The following is a 20,153-nucleotide window of genomic DNA, read 5'->3' on the forward strand; positions in this document are numbered from 1 at the left end:
CCCAACCAAAATCACCATACGGATTAAGTGGCCCACATCAATTTGTCACTTCCAAGGCCACCAGAACATTCCAGCCACACTTTACTGGCTGGGCACCTGAAAGAGCATCATCATCCATATCATCATCAGTATTTACTGAGTGCCTCCTTGGTACAGAGGATGGTAATGGGTCCCTCCTGGGTGCAGTCCTCTAGACCCTAAGCTTTGTGGGCAGGGATCTTGACTACCAACTCTACTAACTACCCAGTTTGGAGTCATTCAATCATATTTATTTAGCGCTTCCCATGTGCAGAACACTTTACTAAGCGCTTGGTTAAAGTACAATACAGGAATAAAGAGAAACAATCCCTGCCTATAACAAGCTCTTGGCCATCCAGAAACCTCCTCTCCGAATCTGAGGATCTCTTCTGACTCCCAGGCTTGTGCCCTATCTACTAGGCCATGCTTAGATACCATTATTTTCCTTAGCACGGTGTTCCGCAAGAAGAGAAATCCTGGGGTTATAAAATAAACCCTGGCAGACACTTCCAAGGGTGGGCAAGCAGGGGATGTCAAAACCTGATATCCCTAGTAAAAACAGAACTTTGTGTTTAAGTATGCTACTGCTTTCAAGCTAGCCTGTCTTCATTGGAGGTGATTAAGACATTTTCAAAAAGATATATTACAAAAATATTAAACTGGGAGGGATAATCAACTAGTAATCCTCAATCTAACCTAATTGTCTTCTTTCCTACTGCTTAATACAGTGCTCTGCAATAAATCCATTGAGAAACAGCATGAACTAGTGTAAAAAACATGGGCAAGGCTCAGTAGGACCTGGGCTCTAATCCTGACTCCACCATGTATCTGCTGTGTGACCTTGGGCAAGTCACTTCACTTCCTCTGGGTTTCAGTTACCTCATCTATAAAGTAGGGATTAAGACTGGGAGTTCCAAGTGGGACAGGGACTGTGTCCAACCTTTTATCTAGCCCAGTGCCTGGGCACATAGTAAGTGCTTAATACCATAAAAAAAAAATCAATGGTATTTTAGACCTGTGTGCGGAGCACTGTAGTAAATGCTTGGGAAAGTAGAATATAATGGTATAACAGAGTTGGTAAACACCTTCCCTGACCACAAGCTCTGCACACAGTAAGTACTAAATACTAGTACAAGATCAACCCCCTCTCAGGGTCACAGCTGGAGAGTTTCCGGCCCTCTATCAGTCTCGACTACGGGAGGGAGAGTCAAGAAGAGGCCTGTCCATTCCATTCCTAGCTTGGCTAGTGAATGGAAGGCACTCTGATACAGGTCAAAACTCACCGATGCGGGGTAGTAGAGGCATGGGAGAGAGTCGAAGGTGGAGACTCAATTTGACTGCACGGAAGGAGGCAATGGTAAACCACTTCTGGATTTTTACCAAGAAAACTCTTAAGATCCACTACCAGAACGATGGCAGATGGACAGCGGGGCGTTCTGGGAGAGATCTGTCCATGGCGGCGCTACGGGCTGGAGACGACTCCGTGGCATAAGACAAGATAAACACCCATCAGGGAGTATGGGACAAGTTCATGGAAAATTTCTGCAGGGAAAAATTAAAAAACACAAACTCTGATCTTCAGCTTGCCACGATACCCTAAAGCTTAAATTTTATTTTTATTTATTCCTGTCCTGGTCTCATGTTGATTTGTGTTTTCATGGTTCCATTTTATCTTTCTGTGTTTGTCACCAACCTCCTTACTTTTAGGTTAGGAGCCCAGGAGTTCTGTCAAAAGTCCACCTGTGCATTCTTTCCTCGCAGTCAGCACAAATCAATACAACTAAATTATACCAATAAATAATAAAAACTACTGCTGCTATTAAGATAGACGTAATGTAGCTTAGTTGAAAGAGCAGGGATCTGGGCTCTAATCCTGTCTCTGTCACTTACCTGCTGTGTGACCTTGGGCAAGTCACTTCACTGGGCCTCAGTTCCCTCGTGTGCAGAATGGGGATTCAATACCTGTCCTTCCTCCTAACTAGACCTAATGTTCTTCTGTCTACTCTAGTGCTTAGTACTGTGTTTGGCACATGGTAAGTGCTTAAACACCACCACCACCACCACCATCATCAATATTATTAAAGCAAGATGCTGTAGTTTGCAATCAGAAGTCATTAGGCCTTTAACTAAAATAGCTGGAAGTCCAAAGATTTGAGGTTCCTCTCCAGCCCCCTATTTTCCTTCAGCAGATAATCCATTTTGCAGATTATGCTTCTCCTCCCTCTTTCAGAGTCGAGATTCCCGATTTCTGCCCATCTCGCTGCTTCTTTTAGCACCTTCTCCAGGAAAGAACCAGGTGAAGGAACAAACTCAGGCCACTCTGCTGGACTGTTAGAAGCTGGGGAAAAAAATTGGGCTGCAGAGTGGTGGAGTAGATTTCTTGCCGAAATGACGATTTGGTAATGTGGGGTTCGAGCTCTCTGTGAGGAAGGATGATTACTGGGAGCTCTAATTCTTATTTATTTCTAAAAAAAAAACTGTCTACTGCTGTGGGAGACTTGCCAAGACAGAACAATGGAAGTGCAGAAACCTGCCCCACTGCTGCCCTATTTGACTGTCTAAACACACACACACTCTCTTTCCCTCTCTCTCAAAGAAGTCCAGTAATGTTTTCTACTGATTCACCCGAAGCCTCTATCTACAGAAAGCTCACTCTGATAAGCAAGTGAAAAAATGGCACCAGCACAAAAGGGAAACACACCACCACAATGGGCCGACAACCTCTGTGCACCCACTGTGGCTCCCACATTGGCCTTTTCAGCCCCACAACCAGAGTAATTTCGCCAGCAGTGGTGCTCTTCTTTCAATATGGAAGATGACCACAGATACACACGCACACACACAATCTGATACACGACAACTGCCAAGAGACCAACAGACCCTGGCCACCATCCTATCTGAATGTCCTGGGAAGCTCAAGAGGCGGAGGAAAAATCAAAATGGTTGCTAGGGTGGCCCCTTGTTGGCTAGATGTAAGTAGGGACAGGGAAGGCAGGAGCTCAAAGCATCATGACAACATCACGATGCAACAACTCTGTGATGTCACTGCACTGTGACATCACAGAGGCTCTGGAAATAATAATTATGTTACTTGCTCAGTGCTTGTGCCAAACACTGTTCTAAGCACTGGGGTAGATGCAAGTAAATCAGGTTGGACACAGAACCTGTCACACATTGGGTTCACACTTAATCTCCATTTTTTAAACATGAGGTAGCTGAGGTACAGACAAGTGAAGTGACTTGCCCAAGGTCACCCAGCAGACAAGGGGTAGAGTCAGGATTAGAACCCATGGCCTTCTGACTTCGTTTACACTGGGAGCCCATCTCTGGGCAGGGAATGTCTCTATTTGTTGCCGAATTGTACATTCCAAGCACTTAGTACAGTGCTTGACACCTACTAAAGACTCAATAATTACGATTGAATGAATGAATGACTCCCAGGCCCGTGCTCGAACCACTAAACCACCCTGCTTCTCGAAAGGGGTGGGTCGGGGCTTGGGCTGAGCACCGTGAACCCAACGTAGGCTGGAGTTTCTGCAAGGTGGGCCTGACGCCGGGGATGGAGGAGAAAGCAAGGGGTTAGGGGTGAAAATCTGAACCTGAGCTAGGGCAGTTTAGGGGAACAGGGTGGGGCAAACAAGTCCTCCTTCTAGCCCGAACCCTGCTGCTGCCACCGCATCTACCCTTGTGCCAACCCTGCTGAGAAGCAGCACGGCCTACCACTTAGAGCCTGGCCCTGGAGGTCAGAAGGTCATGGGTTCTAATCCTGGCTCCACCAGTTGTCTGCTGTGTGACCCTGGGTAAAACACTTCATTTCTCTTTACTTCAGGTCACCTCATCTGTACAAAATGGGGATTAGGAGTGTGAGCCCAGTGTGGGACAGTGACTGTGTCCAATCTGATTGGCTTCAATCTATCCCAGAGCCTAGCACAAAGTAAATGTTGAACAAAAACCACTATAAAAGAAACAAAAAACCCTTCCCTGGCCACAGGGCAAGGGATCTCTGCTCAGGCTTGGAGCAGACTGTAGGGGAACGGCATTGGCACTAGTCTGGGCCTCAGTTTCCTTTCTGTATAATAGTGATGGAATTTGTTATGCCCTTACTATGTGCCAAGCACTGTTCTAAGCACTGAACACTCTAAGCACTGATGGGGATTAAGATTGACAGACCCATGTGGAACAGAGCCTGTTTCCAACCCAATTAATCTGTACCTACCCCAGCTGTTAGTACACTGCTTGGCACATGGTAAGTGCTTAATATTTAAAAAAAAAAAAATAGCAGACTTCCTGGGGTCTTCAATTAGCATCCAACTCATCCCTTCTCTGGCCCTGCCAAGTCAAGAACCTGACCCCCCTTGGGTCATATCATCCTAACGTCCCCTAAATCCTTATGTACAGACAGTCGCCATAGGTCTCTCTCTCTATATATATCCAACTGCATTCCTTTCCAGTCCAGTTATTTATTCCCGGATCCTCTCATCCTCGTCTTTATCCTATCCCAGTTGTATCCCTTTCTCCCCTTCCCCACTAGCTATAGTTTGCGTCAGCTACCTCCCTCGATGGATTGTAAACTCCTTGAGGGTAGACACTATGTCTTTAACCACCACTCGACTGGCCCAAGTGTCTAGCACAGTGCTCAGTCCACAGCAGACACTCAGCCGACGGAAGAGTGAAGGCCCTCTGTCCAAAACCTCTGCCTTCTAGGTCCTCATTCTTACTTGTATTTGGTCATTCTTGTCTCGGTTAACTAAGATAGGGAGGGAAAATTCTCTTAAAAAAAAAATCAATTCAGAAATTACTAATTTGGTAGGAGTTCCAAGAAGAGGTGACAAAAATTCTTTGCCCCGATTGTAATTGTCAGAGAAACTCAAAATAATTTCTTAAGGTTATGGTATTAACATCTCTTAAATTATGCCAATGTTCTAATACGGTACCCATGTGAAATTCACCAATTCATATCCCTATTATTTTTTCTCACCAAGAGAAAACTAAGAATTTTTGTCCTAGCCAATCTTCTTTGCAGATTAAGAATATCAGGGCCTGATAGAATTTGCCATATCCATTTCCATTTTGACCTCTAAAGGAGCAAGAGAAAACTAAGAAATTTTGACCTACCCAATCTACTTGGCAGATTAAGAACATCAGGGTCTGCTAGAATTTACCATGTCCATTTCCTTTAGAGATTTGTTTGTGAATTACAAAAATGTCAATCACGGCAACTGCCACAAATAACAGCATAAATAACCCACAATTAATTCCGATTCATGAGTAAATGGGTTTAGTCACACGCCCTCTGGAAGATTAGGCAACAGTCTGCATGTAAAATATAAATTAAAAAGAGCTAGAGGCTCACTTTCGCTGGGGAAGAATCAAAGATTTACGTTATAATGGCATCACTGGCCTCTTGCTAATACACTTACTCACAGCTTCTGCTGAATGCTGGCTAATAATTTACAAGGACATTTCTAATCATTTGGGGGTGGCGGGGGCTGTGAAAAGGAAGCTGAATGCACATGGAAGGAACACTCTACATTAATCTGTTCTTTCTTGGAGAGAAAATAAAAACATCTACCGGGAATTTTTTTTCTTAAACTCCCCCAGAACACTTAGCTAGAAGTATCTGCGGCACATAAAGACTCTCTCTTTGCTTTTCATTCAGGGCAGTATACAAGTCAGCATTATGGGCAAATAAAGAAATGGTTTAAAATTCTCCATTAATGGAAGCTACCCAACTGCTCTACTCTTGTCAAAGAATATAACGATTCAAGTTTAAACCCTTTAATATTTCAAGCACTGTATGGCTTTTTTTAAAAAATGGTATTTATTATGCACATACTATGGGCCAGACACTGAACTAGGCCCTAGGATAGAAACAACAAGCTAATCAGGTAGGACACCGTCCCTGTCCCATATGGGGCTCACAGTCTTAATCCCCACTTTACAGACAAGGGAATTTAGACATAGAGAAGTGAAGTGACTTTCCCAAGGTCACGCAGCAGACAAGTGGCAGAGCCGGGATTAGCACCCAGGTCCTTCAGACTCCCAGGCCCTTGCTCTATCCACTAGGCCATGCTGCTCCTCTTAGGCTTGTGGGGGAAAAGAAGTCACAGAATGCCACTTCCTTGGAACAGACTAGTGTGAAGTTAAAATGCACTGAAATTTAATTATAATGACAAAGCTCATTAAGGAATAACACATTCATGGCAAATGGAAAAAAAAATGGAAAATAGCAAGGGCTAGTGGAATGAACACGGGCCTGGGTTGTCAGAGGACCTGGGTTCTAATCCCAGCTCAGCCATGTGCCTGCTGTGTAGCCTTGGGCGAGTCATTTAATCAGTCACTGGCATTTATTGAACACTTACTGTGTCCAGAAGACTGTACTAAATGCTTGGGAGACAGTACCATGGGATTAGTAGACAAAGTCCCTGCCTATAATGACTTTACAGCCTAGAGATGAGCTTACTGCTCTGTGCCTCAGTTACCTCATCTGCAAAATGGGGATTAAGTCATCTTCCCTCCAATTTAGAATGTGAATCCCATGTGGGACAGGGACAGGGACTGTATCCACCCTGATTATCTTGTATTACCCCAGTGCTTAGTACAGTGCCTGGCACAAAGTAAGCACCTAATACCTTTAAAAAGAAAAGAACCTTCTTGTTGTCTACTTGAAAGAACTGTTCGAGTAGGCTCAATCTCATTGAATTGCTGCATAGTGACTCACCTCGCCTACAAACAAGGCAGAATGAAGCCTTAATAATACATCCCTGGCTTTATAAACCTCATGAAAACACTATCTCCTTATCAAGGTATGAAAATTAGAAACATAAAAATAGTTATAAATGTAAAACATTTCTGAAGCCTATAGCTGTTTGTTGTAAATATTATAGTCACGAGATCCGAGTTCTAATTCCGGCTCCACGCGTTACTGCTACGTGACCTTAGGTGAGTCACTTAACTTCTCTGGGTCTCATTTTCCTTCTCTGTAAAATGGAAATAAAATACTTCTCCCCAAAGCAACTGCCTACCTCACTTACTGTATTAAGTCGGCTCTGTTAAATGGATCCACTGCAGGAAGTGTGATTCCTTTCTGGACAAGATTATTCTTAGTTTTTTGAAACTCATCTTCAGGATAATGCAGAAATAAAATGAAACCCCGATAGACGATGCTTAGCTCGGTAAATTGCAACCTGGCCACTTTTGAGAACTGCGGAATGTTTAAAATTTCTTCTATCATAAGAGTACAGACTGAACACACACCTTTCTGATCCAAGTCACTGAGCATTTAGTTAAGATCACAACTCCTCCAGGAAGCCTTCCTCGATTAAGCTCTCTTTATCCCCAGCTCCCTCTCTCTTCTGCACTGTCCAAGAACCTGGATCTGTGAACTTTGGGCATTAGGTATTCTCCCTCTCTCCCACCCCCGACTGCTCAATCCCACAGCACTTCTGTAGATCTTTCAATTATGAATTATAAATTACTTATATAAATGTCTGTCTCCCTCTCTGGACTGGAAGATCACTGTGGGTAGAGAATGTGACCTTGAACTCTTGGACTGTACTCTCCCAAGCACTTAGTACAGCGCTCTGCATATAGGAAACACTCAAATGCTACTGAATGATGGATTTTCTTTGATGGATTAAGTCACTTTCTATGTTCCCATTCTGTCATACTTCTGTTAAGTCATCTGGATTCTGGGCGAAGACCTGCTGGTGCCTGAATTCTTGCTTCTCAAGAGCTAAAGGTGAACTTTCAGCCACTTTAAAACAACTAAAGTTCTCACCTGAATTAAAAAAAAAAATCTAGGTGGAATTATGAAAATCTGCTTCAACAAGAACTCGGTATCAGAATTAGGCAAATCTACTCTATATGGACCTATTATGTGCTTACTTTATAATACTGGCACAAACACAGCATGCAATAATAATTATAAATGTGGTATTTTTTAAGTGTGCACTAAGTGCCAAGCACTGTGCTAAGCCCTGATTCAGTACAATAAGATCAGACCTCCTGTGTCTCAATCCCACATGGGACTTAGAGTTTAAGAAGAAGGATAAGTATTTTATCCCCATACCTGATGCTATCTTTGGTCATTATCTTTCTTCCAGTGACTTTCAACCTTAAAGCCTCCCAATTTGCAATACAAGAAATCTAATCAAAAATAAATGCGGAGTATATTCAAGTACATCCAATCTTTCAGATACAGCTTTCAGCTTCACCTTAGGTGTCTCGTTCTAAGATTCAGGTTTCTTTTTGAGCAAAGACGCCAAGCACAGGATTTTTCTGCATATAAAAATAATGTCGACTGAGTAAATGAATCTATTTCCTGAACAAATACTGAAGAGCAAGCAGCAAGTCTCCAAACATAAAAGTTCCATGGTTTAATTTGGTCCAATAGCCTCTGTGTGTTTAGTCAAGGGGAACGAGCCAGATTGTTTCATCCAATCAATTTCTTTAATATTTCGACCTGATGGCACTTGAAAAATACTCAGATTTCCAGAGTGCTTCCAGTTCGTTCCAGAAGCATCCCTTCTCTCATAGGTTTGGCTATTGATTTTTCTAATACCTATACAAAAATAAATCTTTCCCCCAGAATTATTAGAAATCATTTCTCAGAACAAACACCGCCAGGTAAATTGAATATTCCATTACTTGAGGCAAATGACGGAATTCTCCCCTCCAGACCTGATCCCAGTTTAAACTGGACATTGAGGAATTTTAACCTCAAAACGCTTTTCTCCACCTCTTCCTCAAAATTTCATGCCCAGTTACCCTTTTCCTATTCTGGTTTGAGACTCACAACCAAAAATAGTGCTGGTGATTAGAGCAGACCTGGTGTTCCTCGCCAAGGAATAGAATGCAACAAGTGGTTAGGCAGGTTGGGGGCCAAACACTGGGAAAGGCCAGGCAGGACCCACTAGGGCCGGCAGTGAGCACGGCCAGGGGCCGAAGCTGAACCATAATCCGCCAGACCACCACCTCGATAGTCACTGCAGTCTGGGCCTCCCCCAGAAGCCAGAGGATCATAATAATAATAGTGGTATTTGTTAAGCTCTTACTGTGTGTTAGACACTGTACTAAGCACTGGGGTGGATACAAGAAAATCAGGTTGGATGCAGTCCCTGCCCCACGTGGGACTCAGTCTTCATCCCTATTTTACAGCTGAGGGAATTGAGGCACCGAAAAGTGATTTGTCCAAGGTCGCGCAGCAGCCGTGGGAGAGCCAGGATTAGAACCCACTTCCTTTTGATGCCCAAGCTCGTGCTCTTTGCACCGGGCCACTCCGCTTCTTTATATTTTCAGGATTCCCACTGGGCCTCTGCACTCTTCCGAATCCCCTAGGCAGTTCTTTGGTCAGAAAACTACACCACTCTTAGCAAAATCCCAGGAGGCAACTGGGAGGCAGTATTGCCCAGTAGAAAGAGCATGGGCCTAGGACTCAAGAGACCTGGGTTCTAATCCCAGCTCCACATTTACCTGTCATTTGACCTTGGGTAAGTCACTTAACGTCTCTGTGCCTCAGTTTCCTTAACTGTAAAATGGAGATTAAATACCCATTTCTCCCTCCCCCTTAGACTGTGAGCTCTATGTGAGACTGGGATGGTGATTGGATCTACTCATCCTGTATCTGCATCAGTGCTTAGCACTTAGCAGGCCCTTAATGAATACAATCATTATTAACCAGGACTAAGAATAAGGTGCCCCAACTCCCACAGCCAAGGTACTTCCTTTGGATCAACAGTAATCAGCCGCATTTGAGCGCTTACTGTGTGCAGAGGACTGTACTGAGCACTTGGGAGAGTACAACACAACAATAAACAGAAACATTCCCTGCCAGCCTGCAGTCTACAGAAAACGAATAAGAACCTTTGGTTCAGCATAATTTTCTCAGGCAACTGTGTGCGTGTGGGTGTGTGAGCGAACTGAGTGTTCTTTAACCAACTCCAGAGTCTATGATGCTCCTCAACTTTGAGCTCTGGGTTGGGCACCGAGCCCAAAATGCCCCCCCCCCCCGCCCCCCCGCTGGGCACCATCTGGTCCAAGGGCCGCCTGGGATGGCACGGCGGCAAGTCGGCACGGCCCGAAATCCAGCAGGAACAGGCAAATGAGGGTATCCTCTCCCCAGATGGCACTGGGTTGAGGGTTAAGTTGGGAAAAGGTAGGTTAAATGGGGAGTTGGAAGGGAAGATCCTGCAATCTTTCGCGGGGAGGGCCTGGGGGAAAGAAGAGAGGAGGGGAAATGGAATCCTCGGATCTGTGACCAAGCGGCTGATAGGGAGGGGAAATCTTTAGACAAATCTCTAGAGCACAGGCACCACCTTTCCAAATCCCTCTGTGGGAAAAAGCATCCGTGGGAGAAGGCAGCAACCAAACCCAGCCCCAAACCCAAAAGGGGCAGACAGGGAGGGGGATCCCATCCGGAAACAGTATGGTGTAGTGGATAGAGCTACAGACCTAGGAGTTAGAACTTCATGGGTTCTAATCCCAGCTCGCCACTTGTCTGCTGTGTGACCTTGGACAAGTCACTTCACTGGGCCTCAGTGTTCTCATCTGGAAAATGGGGATCAGGACTGTGAGCCCAATGTGGCACAGGAACTGTGTACAATCCAATTTGCTTGTACCCATCCCAGCGCTTAGTACAGTGCTTGGCACATAGTAAGCACCAAATACCATAATTATAATTATTTTAGCCAACTCTCTAAAGCCCAAGCACCAGCTCCCAAATCACTCCCTGGGAAAAGGGGACCAGCAGGAGGGAGAAGCAGCCCAAACCCGGCTCTAAACCCAAAAAAGGGCAGATGGGGAGGGGGGAAATTCCATCCTTTTAGACAAATCTCTCAAGCACAAGCCCCACCTTCCCAAATCCCTCTTTGGGAAAATGGGACTGCAGGAGGGAGAAGCAGTCCAAATCCAGCCTCAAACTCCAAAGGGGCAGATGGGGGCAGGGCAGGGGAGGAGAAATCTCATCCTTTTAGCCACATCTCTAGAGCTCAAGCACAACCTATGGAGGGGAAAGGAATCCCATCCTTCTAGACAAATATCTAGAGCCCCAGCACCAACTTCCCAAATCCCTCTCTGGGAAAGAGGTGCAGATGGGGAGGGGGGAATCCCATCCTTTTAGACCAATCTCTAAAGCACAGGTACCACCTCCCAAATCCCATCCTTTTAGACAAATCTCTAAAGCCCAAGCACCAGCTCCCAAATCCCTCCCTGGGAAAAGGGGAGGGAGAAGGGAGAGGAGGGAGAAGCAGCTCAAACCCAGCCTCAAACACAAAAGGGGTAAATGGGGTGGGGGTGAGGAGAAGGATCCCACCCTTTTGGCCACATCTCCCGAGCCCACACATAACCTTCCCAAATCCCTCTCTGGGAAAAGGGGAAGATGGAGGGGAAAGGAATCCCATCCTTCTAGACAAATTTCTAGAACCCCAGCACCACCTTCCCAAATCCCTGTCTGGGAAAAAGGGGCAGATGGGAAGGAGGGATCCCATCATTTTAGACATATCTCTAATGCACAGGCACCACCTCTCAAATCCCACTCTGGGAAAAGGGTCAAATTGGAGGTGGGGGGTGGGGTGGAGAATCCCATCCTTTTAGCCACATCTCTGGAGTCCCAAGCAAAACCTTCTCAAATGCCTCTCTGGGAAAAAGAGGCACATGGGGCAGGTGGGGCGGCAGGGTGAAATCCCATCTTTTTAGACATCTCTCTCAAGCCCAAGCAACACCTCCCAAATCCGTCTCTAGGCAAAGGGCACCGCTGGAAGGAGAAGCAGCCTAAATCGTGCCCCAAACCCAAGAGGGGCAGATGAGGAGGGGGGATCCCATCCTTTTAGCCACATCTCTCAAGCACAATCACAACCTTTCCAAATCCCTCTCTGGGCAAAGGGGCACCTAGGGAGGGGGTGGGAATCCCATCCTTTTAGACAAATCTCTCAAGCATGACCTTCCCAAACCCCTTCTGGGAAAAGGGGCAGGTGGGGAAGGGGGATTCCATCCTTTTAGACAAATCTTACAAGCACAACCTTCCCAAATCCCTGTCTGGGTAAAGGGGCATGGGGGGGGGGGGGGAATCCAAACCCTTGTCTGTGTAAAGGGACATACTGGGGGGGGGGGCGGAGGGAGGGAGAATCCCATCCTTTTAGACATATCTCTCAAGCACAACCTTCCCAAATCCCCATCTGGGAAAAGGGGTAGATGGGGTGGGAGGATTCCATCCTTTTAGACAAATCTCTGGAGCCCCAGCACCACCTACTAAATCCTTGTGTGGGAAAAGGGGCATATGGGGTAGGGGGGTCCCATCCTTTTAGCCACATCTCTGAAGCACAACCTTCCCAAATCTGGGAAAAGGGGCATATGGGGAAGGGGGATTCTATCCTCATAGCCCCATCTCTGGAGCACCACCTTCTCCCATCCCTCTGAGAAAGGGGGCAGATTGGTGGGGGATGGGAGAAGGGGGAATCCCATCTTTTTAGCCACATCTCTCAACAACCTTCCCAAATTTCTATTTGGGCAACGGGACAGATTTGGGGCGAGGGGGTTGATCCCATCCTTTTAGCTATATGTCTCAAGTACAACCTTCCCAAACTCCTGTCTGTGCAAAGGGGCAGATGGGAGTGTCGGGGGGGGGATTGGACGGGACAGGATGGGTGGATCCCATCTTTCTGGCCCCATCCCTGGAATACCACCTTCCCAAATCCCTCTCTGGGAAAAGGGGCAGATGGGGAGGAGGGATCCCATCCTCTTAGCCCCATTTCTCAAGCACAAGCACAACATTCCCAAACCCCTATCTGTGCAAAGGGACAGAAGGGGGGGGCTGGGGGGAGATGCCATCCTTTTAGCCCCATCTCTGGAGCACCACCTTCCCTAATCCCAGTCTGGGCAAAGGGGCAGATTGGGGGGGGGGGGCGCGGGAGGAATCCCATCTTTTTAAGCTACATCTCTCAAGCACAAGCACAACCTTCCCTGATCCCCATCTGGGCAAAGGGGCAGATGGTGAGGGGGGAATCCCCTCCTTTTAGCTACATCTCTCAAGCACAAGCACAACCTTTCCAAACTCCTGTCTGTGCAAAGGGGCAGATGGGGAGGCAGGGGGATCTCATCCTTTTAGACAAATCTCTGGAGCCCCAGCACAACCTTCCTAAATCCCTGTCTGGGAAAGGGGAAAGAGAATCCCATTCTTTTGGCCCCATCTCTGGAGCACCACCTTCCCCGATCCCAGTCTGGTCAAAGGGGCAGATGGGGAGGGGGGAGAATCCCCTCCTTTTAGCTACATCTCTCAAGCACAAGCACAACCTTCCCAAACCCCTGTCTATGCAAAGGGCCAGATGGGGAGGGGGGATCCCATCCTTTTAGCCCCATCTCTGGGACACCACTTTCTCGATCCTTGTCTGGGGAAAGGGGCAGATGGGGAAGGAGGGATCCCCTCCTTTTAGCTACATCTCTCAAGCACAAGCACCACCTTCCCCAACCCCCATCTGTGCAAAGGGGCAGATGTGGGGGAGAGGGAGAGATGCCTTCTTTTTTAGCCCCATCTGTGTTGCACCATCTTCCCCGATCCCAGTCCGTGCAAAGGGGCAGATGAGGGGTGGGGGGATCCTATCCTTTTAGCTACAGATGTAACAGGCACCATCTTCCCCAACCCCTGTCTGTGCAAAGGGGCAGATGGGGAGGGGGGGATCCCATGCTTTATAGCTACATCCCTTAAGCACAAGCACAACCTTCCTCAATTCCAGTCTGTGCAAAGGTGCAGATGGGGAGGGGAGGATCCCATCCTTTTAGCTACATCTCTCTAGCACAAGCACCACCTTCCCCAACCCCTGTCTGTGCAAAGGGGCAGATGGGGGGGGGGGGAATCCCACGCTTTATAGCTACATCTCTCAAGCACAAGCACAACCTTCCTAAATCCCAGTGCAAAGGGGCAGATGGGGAGGAGGAATCCTCTCCTTTTAGCTCCATCTCTCCAGCACAAGCAGCGCCTTCCCCAACTCCTGTCTGTGCAAAGGGGCAGATGGGGGGGAAGAGGGAGGGCTGCCTTCCTTTTGAGCCCCATCTGTGTTGCGCCACCTTCCCCAACCCCAGTCTGGGCAAAGGGGCCGATGGGGAGGGCGGGATCCCCTCCTTTTAGCTACCTCTCTCCAGCACAAACAGCACCTTCCCCAACCCCAGTCTGTGAAAAGGGGCAGCTGGGGAGGGGGGGGGGGGGCCCTCCTTTTAGCTCCATCTCTCCAGCACAAACAGCACCCTCCCCAACCCCAGTCTGTGCAAAGGGGCAGATGGGGGTGGGGATCCCCTCCTTTGAGCTACATCTCCAGCACAAGCAGCACCTTCCCCAAGCCCTGTCTGTGCAAAGGGGCAGAGGTGCAGGGGGTGGAGGATGTGCCCCGGGCGGGCCGCGGGCCGTGTCAGCACCCACCCATGTTGTAGCCGTAGGGCGACTCGGTGGCTCCATCTTGCAGGCTGGCCAGGATCTCCCCCTTGCCCACGTCGCTGTCTCCCACCAGCAAGAACTTTAGCAGGAAATCGTAGGCTTTGACGGGGCTGGCCGGGTGGTTCATCCTCTCCGGGGGCGTCTCGTCCGCCGCGGGCCCATGAGCGGGCTATGAGCGAGACGCCCCCCGCCCCGGCCCCCGGCCCCGGACGCGCGCGGGGGGAGCCCGCCTGCCCCGGCGCGCGCCCCCGACAACCTGACAGCTCCCCGCGCCCCGCCCCCCTCCCCGACGCCCATTGGACGGCGCCGCCGTTGCTAGGGCGCCTCCGCGCCGTCATTGGCCCGCCCGCCTGTCCGTCACCGGCAGGGCCGCCCCCGGCCCCGCCCCTCGGGGGGGTGGAGCCCTGCTCCACCAATGGGGAGCCGGGGGCGGGGCCGAGCCTGTTTACCCACCCGCGTGCGGCCCTGCTCTTAATAATAATGGTATTTGGTAAAAATGTTGGTATTTGGTAAGCGCTTACTCTGTGCGGAGCACTGTTCGAAGCGCTGGGGCAGATACAAGCTTCATCTCCATTTTCCAGATGAGGTCACTGAGGCCCAGAGAAGTGACTGGCCCACGGTCACACAGCTGACAAGCAGCAGATATAATCATCATAATGTTGATATTTGTTAAGCGCTTACTCTGGGCAGAGCACTGTTCTAAGAGCTGGGGTAGACACAGGAGAATCGGGTTGTCCCGCGTGGGGCTCCCGGTCTTCATGCCCATTTTACAGATGAGGCCACTGAGGCACAGAGAAGTCACTTGCCCACAGTCGCGCAGCTGACAAATGGCAGAGCCGGGATTCGAACCCATGAACTCTGACTCCCAAGCCTGGGCTCTTTCCGCCGAGCAACACTGCCCTCTCCCCCGAGGGGGCGCCCTCCTGGGGACCAGAGCTCATCATCATCATCACAATATTATAATAATAATAATTTTGGTATTGGTTAAGCACTTACGATGGGCCAAGCACCAGTCTAAGCGCTGGGTGGAGAGAAGGTTATCAAGTTGTCCCAAGTGGGGCTCACAGACTCCATCCCCATTTTCCAGATGACATCACTGAGGCACGGAGATATATAATAATGAGGATATTTGTTAAGCGCTTACTCTGGGCCAAGCACTGGTCGAAGCGCTGGAATAGAGAAGGAACGTGGTTTAATAATAGTAATAATAAAAATAATAATAATAACGGTAGTTGCTAAGCGCTTACTCTGGGCCAAGGACTGGTCGAAGCGCTGGACTAGAGAAGGAGCGTGGTTTAATAATAATAATAATAATAAGGATATTTGCTAAGGGCTTACTATGGGCCAAACACTGGTCAAAGCGCTGGGGTAGAGAAGCAGCGTGGTTTATTAAAAATAATAAGGGTATTTGCTAAGCGATTATGGGCTAAGCATTGGTCGAAGCGCTGGGGTAGAGAAGCAGCGTGGCTTAATAATAATAATAATAATAATAAGGGTATTTGCTAAGCGCTTACTATGTGCCAAGCACTGTTCGAAGCGCTGGGGTAAAAAAGCAGTATGGTTTAATGATGATAATAATAATGATGGTATTGGTTAAGCACTATGTGCCAAGCACTGGTCGAAACGCGGGGGTAGAGAAGCAGCGTGGCTTAGTGATGATAATGATGATGGTATTTGTGAAGCGCTTACTATGTGCCAAGCACTGTTTTAAACCCGGGCTTAGTGGAAAGAGCCCGGGCTTGGGAGTCAGAAGTCGTGGATTCTAATCCCCACTCCGACACTTGTCAGTTGGGTGACTTTGGGCAAGTCACTTCACTTCTCTGGTCTCAGTTCCCTATTCTGGAAAATGGGGATTAAGACTGTGCCCCACATGGGACAACAGATGATCTTGTGTCTACCCAGCTGCTTAGAACAGTGCTTGGCACATAGTGAGAGTTTAAGTACCATAATTATTATTACCCTAGCACTTAAAAACAGTGCTTGGCACAAAGTAAGCGCTTAAATATTACCCTTATTAGCTGATTACCCCGATATACCTGATTACCTTGCAGCTCCCCCAGCGCTGTGCTGGGGTAGGTATCCTAAGTACCCTGATACACCTGATTACCTTATCTCCCCCAGCAATTAGAACAGTGCTTGGCAAATAGTAAGCACTTAAATACCATTACCCTGTTACTGCTGATTGCCTTTTTCTCCCCCAGAGATGTGCTGCTGGGGTAGATATCCTAATTATCTGATTAATTTGCATTTCCCCAGGACTTAGAACAGTGCTTGGCACATAGTAACCACTTAAATGCCATCATCATCATTATTATTACAAGGTAATGAGGTTGACACACGCGGGGCTCACAGTCTTAATCCCCATTTGACAGATGAGGGAACTGAGGCACAGAGAAGTTGTGACTTGTCCAAAGTCACAGCTGAGAAGTGTTTGTATCTGCTTCCACCAATTCATTAATCAGTCGTATCTATTGAGCACTTCTTAGGTGCAAAAACACTGCATTAAGTGCTCGGGAGAGGACAACAGAATTGGAAGACCTGTTCCCTGCCCATAACAAGCTTATAAATCTTGTGGGGTTGACAGTGATACAAACAAATCCGTCATGGGCAGGGATTGTCTCCCTTTGTTGCTGACTTGTAGTTTCCAAGCCCTTAGTACAGTGTTCTGCACACAGTAAGCACTCAATAAATACGACTGAATGAAAGAATAAGTAATTTAGAATGTGTAATTTAGAGATAAGTGCAGTGGGGTTGGCCAAATATAAAATGCTTCATTCAGTGCTCTGAAGTGCTCTACCAAGGACCATTTGCAAAAAAGAGTTGCAATTCTACTTGACAGAAAAGGGGTATTTCACATAGACACACACATGGGATAGACATGTATATATATTTGATGTCATATATATTTATATATTTGTGTCCAACCCATAGCGAGGCCATGGACAGCTCTCTCCCAGAACACTCCACCTCCATCTGCAATCCTTCCAGTAGAGCAGCCTTAGAGTTTTCTTGGTAAAAATCCATACGTGGTTTACCACTGCCTCCTTCCACACAGTAAACTTGAGTCATTTTATATATATATATACATATATGTGTGTGTGTATATATATACCTATATTTATATGCACTCACAAAAAGTATATACCTTTAAGTGGTATTTATTAAGTGTTTATGTGCCAGGCACCTCAGTAAGCAGTGGGGAATGCACAAGATAATGAGGTTGAACATAGTCCCTATCCCACGTGGGCTCACAATCAATCCCCATTTTAGATATGAGATAACTGAGGCACAGAGAAGGGAAGTGGCTTGCTTAAGGTCACCCAGCAAACAAGTGGCAGAGCCGGGAGTAGAACACAGGTCCTCTGACTCCCGGGCCCATGGGCTTTCCAATAATAAATGATGGCATTTGTTAAAGCGCTTACTATGTGCAAGGCACTGTTCTAAGAGCTGAGTAGACAGTGCAACAAAGTACTTGAGGTCTACTGAAAACCTACTCAGTGCCACAGCACATTATTTGAAATTTTATGTCTCCCCCCACCACACACACACCCCTTAGATTTAAACTCAGTAGGGTGCAGAGAATATATCTGTTATATTGCTCTATGGTACTATCCAAAGCATTTAGTACAGTATTCTGCATACCTTAAGTGCTCAATAAATACTGGTGTATGCCTGCTCAGTCCAGCGGTACATAGCTTCCCACCCTGAGGGGCAGAGACCTGAAAGGAAAGAAAGATCACTAAAGCACAAGGTGAGCAAAGCAACTCTTAAATTCACAGCTGAGGTTCTTTTTATTCATTCAATAGTACTGAGCACTTAGTAATTAATTAATGGTGGTATTTGTTAAGCGCTTACTATGTGCAAAGCACTGTTCTAAGCACTGGGGCATACAAGCTAATCAGGTTGTCCCACGTGGGGCTCACAGTCTTCATCCCCATTTTACAGATGAGGTAACTGAGGCACAGAGAAGTTAAGTGACTTGCCCAAAAATCACACAGCTGGCAAGTATGTGCAGAGCATTGTACTAAGTGCTTGGAATGTACAGTTTGGCAACAGAGAAGTTAAGTGACTTGCCCAAAGTCACACAGCTGGCAAGTATGTGCAGAGCATTGTACTAAGTGCTTGGAATGTACAGTTTGGCAACAGAGAAGGACAATCCCTGCCCAACAAGGAGCTCACAGTCTAAACGGGGGAGACAGACAACAAAACAGAACAAAACAAGTAGTCTGGCATCCGTATCATCAAGATAAGTAGAATCATAGATATTTACACATCATTAACAAAATAGAGTAATAAATAATATGTACAAAAATGCACAACTGCTGTGGGGAAGGGAAGAGGGTAGGGCAGAGGAAGAGAGTTGGGACAATGTAGGGGGGAGCAGAGAAAAAGGAGAGCTGTCTGGGAAGGCCTCCTGAAGGATGTGAGTTTTCAGTAGGAACCCCACATGGAGTTTACAGTCTCAATCCCCATTTTAAAAGTGAGATAACTGAGGCACAAAGAAGTGAATAGCTCACCTAAGGTCATCCAGAAAAGAAGAAGCAGAACCACAAACTTTCCAATAAACCACACAGTAGCACAAAACAGAAAAACAACTTACCCAAGATCACCCAACAGACAAATGACAAACCCTACATCCTTCAGGTTCCAGACCAGAGCTCTTTCTACAACGCCATCTTGCTTCTCAAATAAAGTGAGGCCTGATGGGTCAGACCGAAGCCCGGGATCACCTGACAAAATGCCATCCAGGTGTGAGGGTTTATGGAATCCGTCGGCCTCTCCTGATTATCAGGAGCTCTCCGCTGCTGTTAACGCTTCCCAAATCTACAGGATTAGGCTAAATCACTTCCCACTGAATTCCCTCTGTCCATTCCACTCTGTCCTGGTTCAGAAAGGACCACTCAAGTCAGTCAATCCATCCGTGGTATTTACTGAGTGCTTACTCTGTGTAACCAGCACTGTACTAAACCCATGTCCTGCTGCTCTGAGGAGCAACCCGGCATAATGGCTGGAGCATGGGCCTGGGAGTCAGAAGGTCATGGATTCTAATCCCAGCTTCACCACTTTTCTGCTGTGCGGCCTTGGGTAAGCCACTTCACTTTTCTGTGCTCCACTTACCTCATCTGTAAAATGGGGATGATTTGATTGTACGCACCCCAGTGCTTAGCTCACTTCTTCCCCCTTCCCCTCCCCACAGCACTGGTGTATATTTGTATATATTATTTATTACTCTGTTTTGTTAATGATGTGTCTAAATCTATGATTCTATTTATCTTGATGTTATGGACACCAGACTACTTGTTTTGTTGTCTGTCTTCCCCGTTTAGACTGTGAGGCCATTGTTGGCCAGGGATTCTATCTGTTGCCAAATTGTACATTTCAAGTGCTTAGTACAGTGCTCTGCACATAGTAAGTGCTCAATAAATACTATCGACTGAGTGAATGAACTAAACAACCCTAATTCTCCTCCCCCCCCAAGGCAATTAGCTAAATTGTGGGCAGGAAATGTCACTGTTTATTGACAGTGTACTTATTATTGTACTTTCCCAGGTGCGTAGTACAGTGCTCTGCACACAATAAGCACTCCCTAAGTACAACTGAATGAATGGATGTCCTGCCTCTGTACTAAGCTCACGTCCAGGTGTAAGAGGTGACCGATTCCTGATTAGTGAGGACTAAGCTCACGTCCCTTGCTGCTAAGGGTTGCTGAATC

General features: G+C 47.1%; 1 protein-coding gene and 1 long non-coding RNA gene across 3 annotated transcripts in view; both read right to left on the reverse strand.

Moving 5' to 3' along the window:
• RAB40B (RAB40B, member RAS oncogene family) overlaps window positions 1-14,644 on the reverse strand; it is a 64,185-nt gene extending 49,541 nt beyond the window's left edge. Inside the window, exon 1 of one of the 2 annotated variants that reach the window (XM_039914142.1) lies at window positions 14,426-14,644. In XM_039914142.1, the coding sequence (XP_039770076.1) occupies window positions 14,426-14,567 (142 nt within the window). In that variant the 5' untranslated portion in view covers window positions 14,568-14,644. The remainder of the gene's footprint in view (window positions 1-14,425) is intronic. The other variant, XM_029079749.2, reaches the window with a different exon arrangement.
• A 930-nt stretch (window positions 14,645-15,574) lies between these two features.
• On the reverse strand, window positions 15,575-19,161 carry LOC114816956. The gene is made up of 3 exons (XR_003764772.1): window positions 19,041-19,161; window positions 18,083-18,159; window positions 15,575-15,609 (listed from the first exon to the last, which is right to left on the reverse strand). It is a non-coding gene; the product is annotated as an uncharacterized LOC114816956 (long non-coding RNA).
• Window positions 19,162-20,153: the final 992 nt, after the last annotated feature.

Source organism: Ornithorhynchus anatinus, chromosome 15, assembly GCF_004115215.2.
Source record: "Ornithorhynchus anatinus isolate Pmale09 chromosome 15, mOrnAna1.pri.v4, whole genome shotgun sequence".
NCBI lineage: Eukaryota > Metazoa > Chordata > Mammalia > Monotremata > Ornithorhynchidae > Ornithorhynchus > Ornithorhynchus anatinus.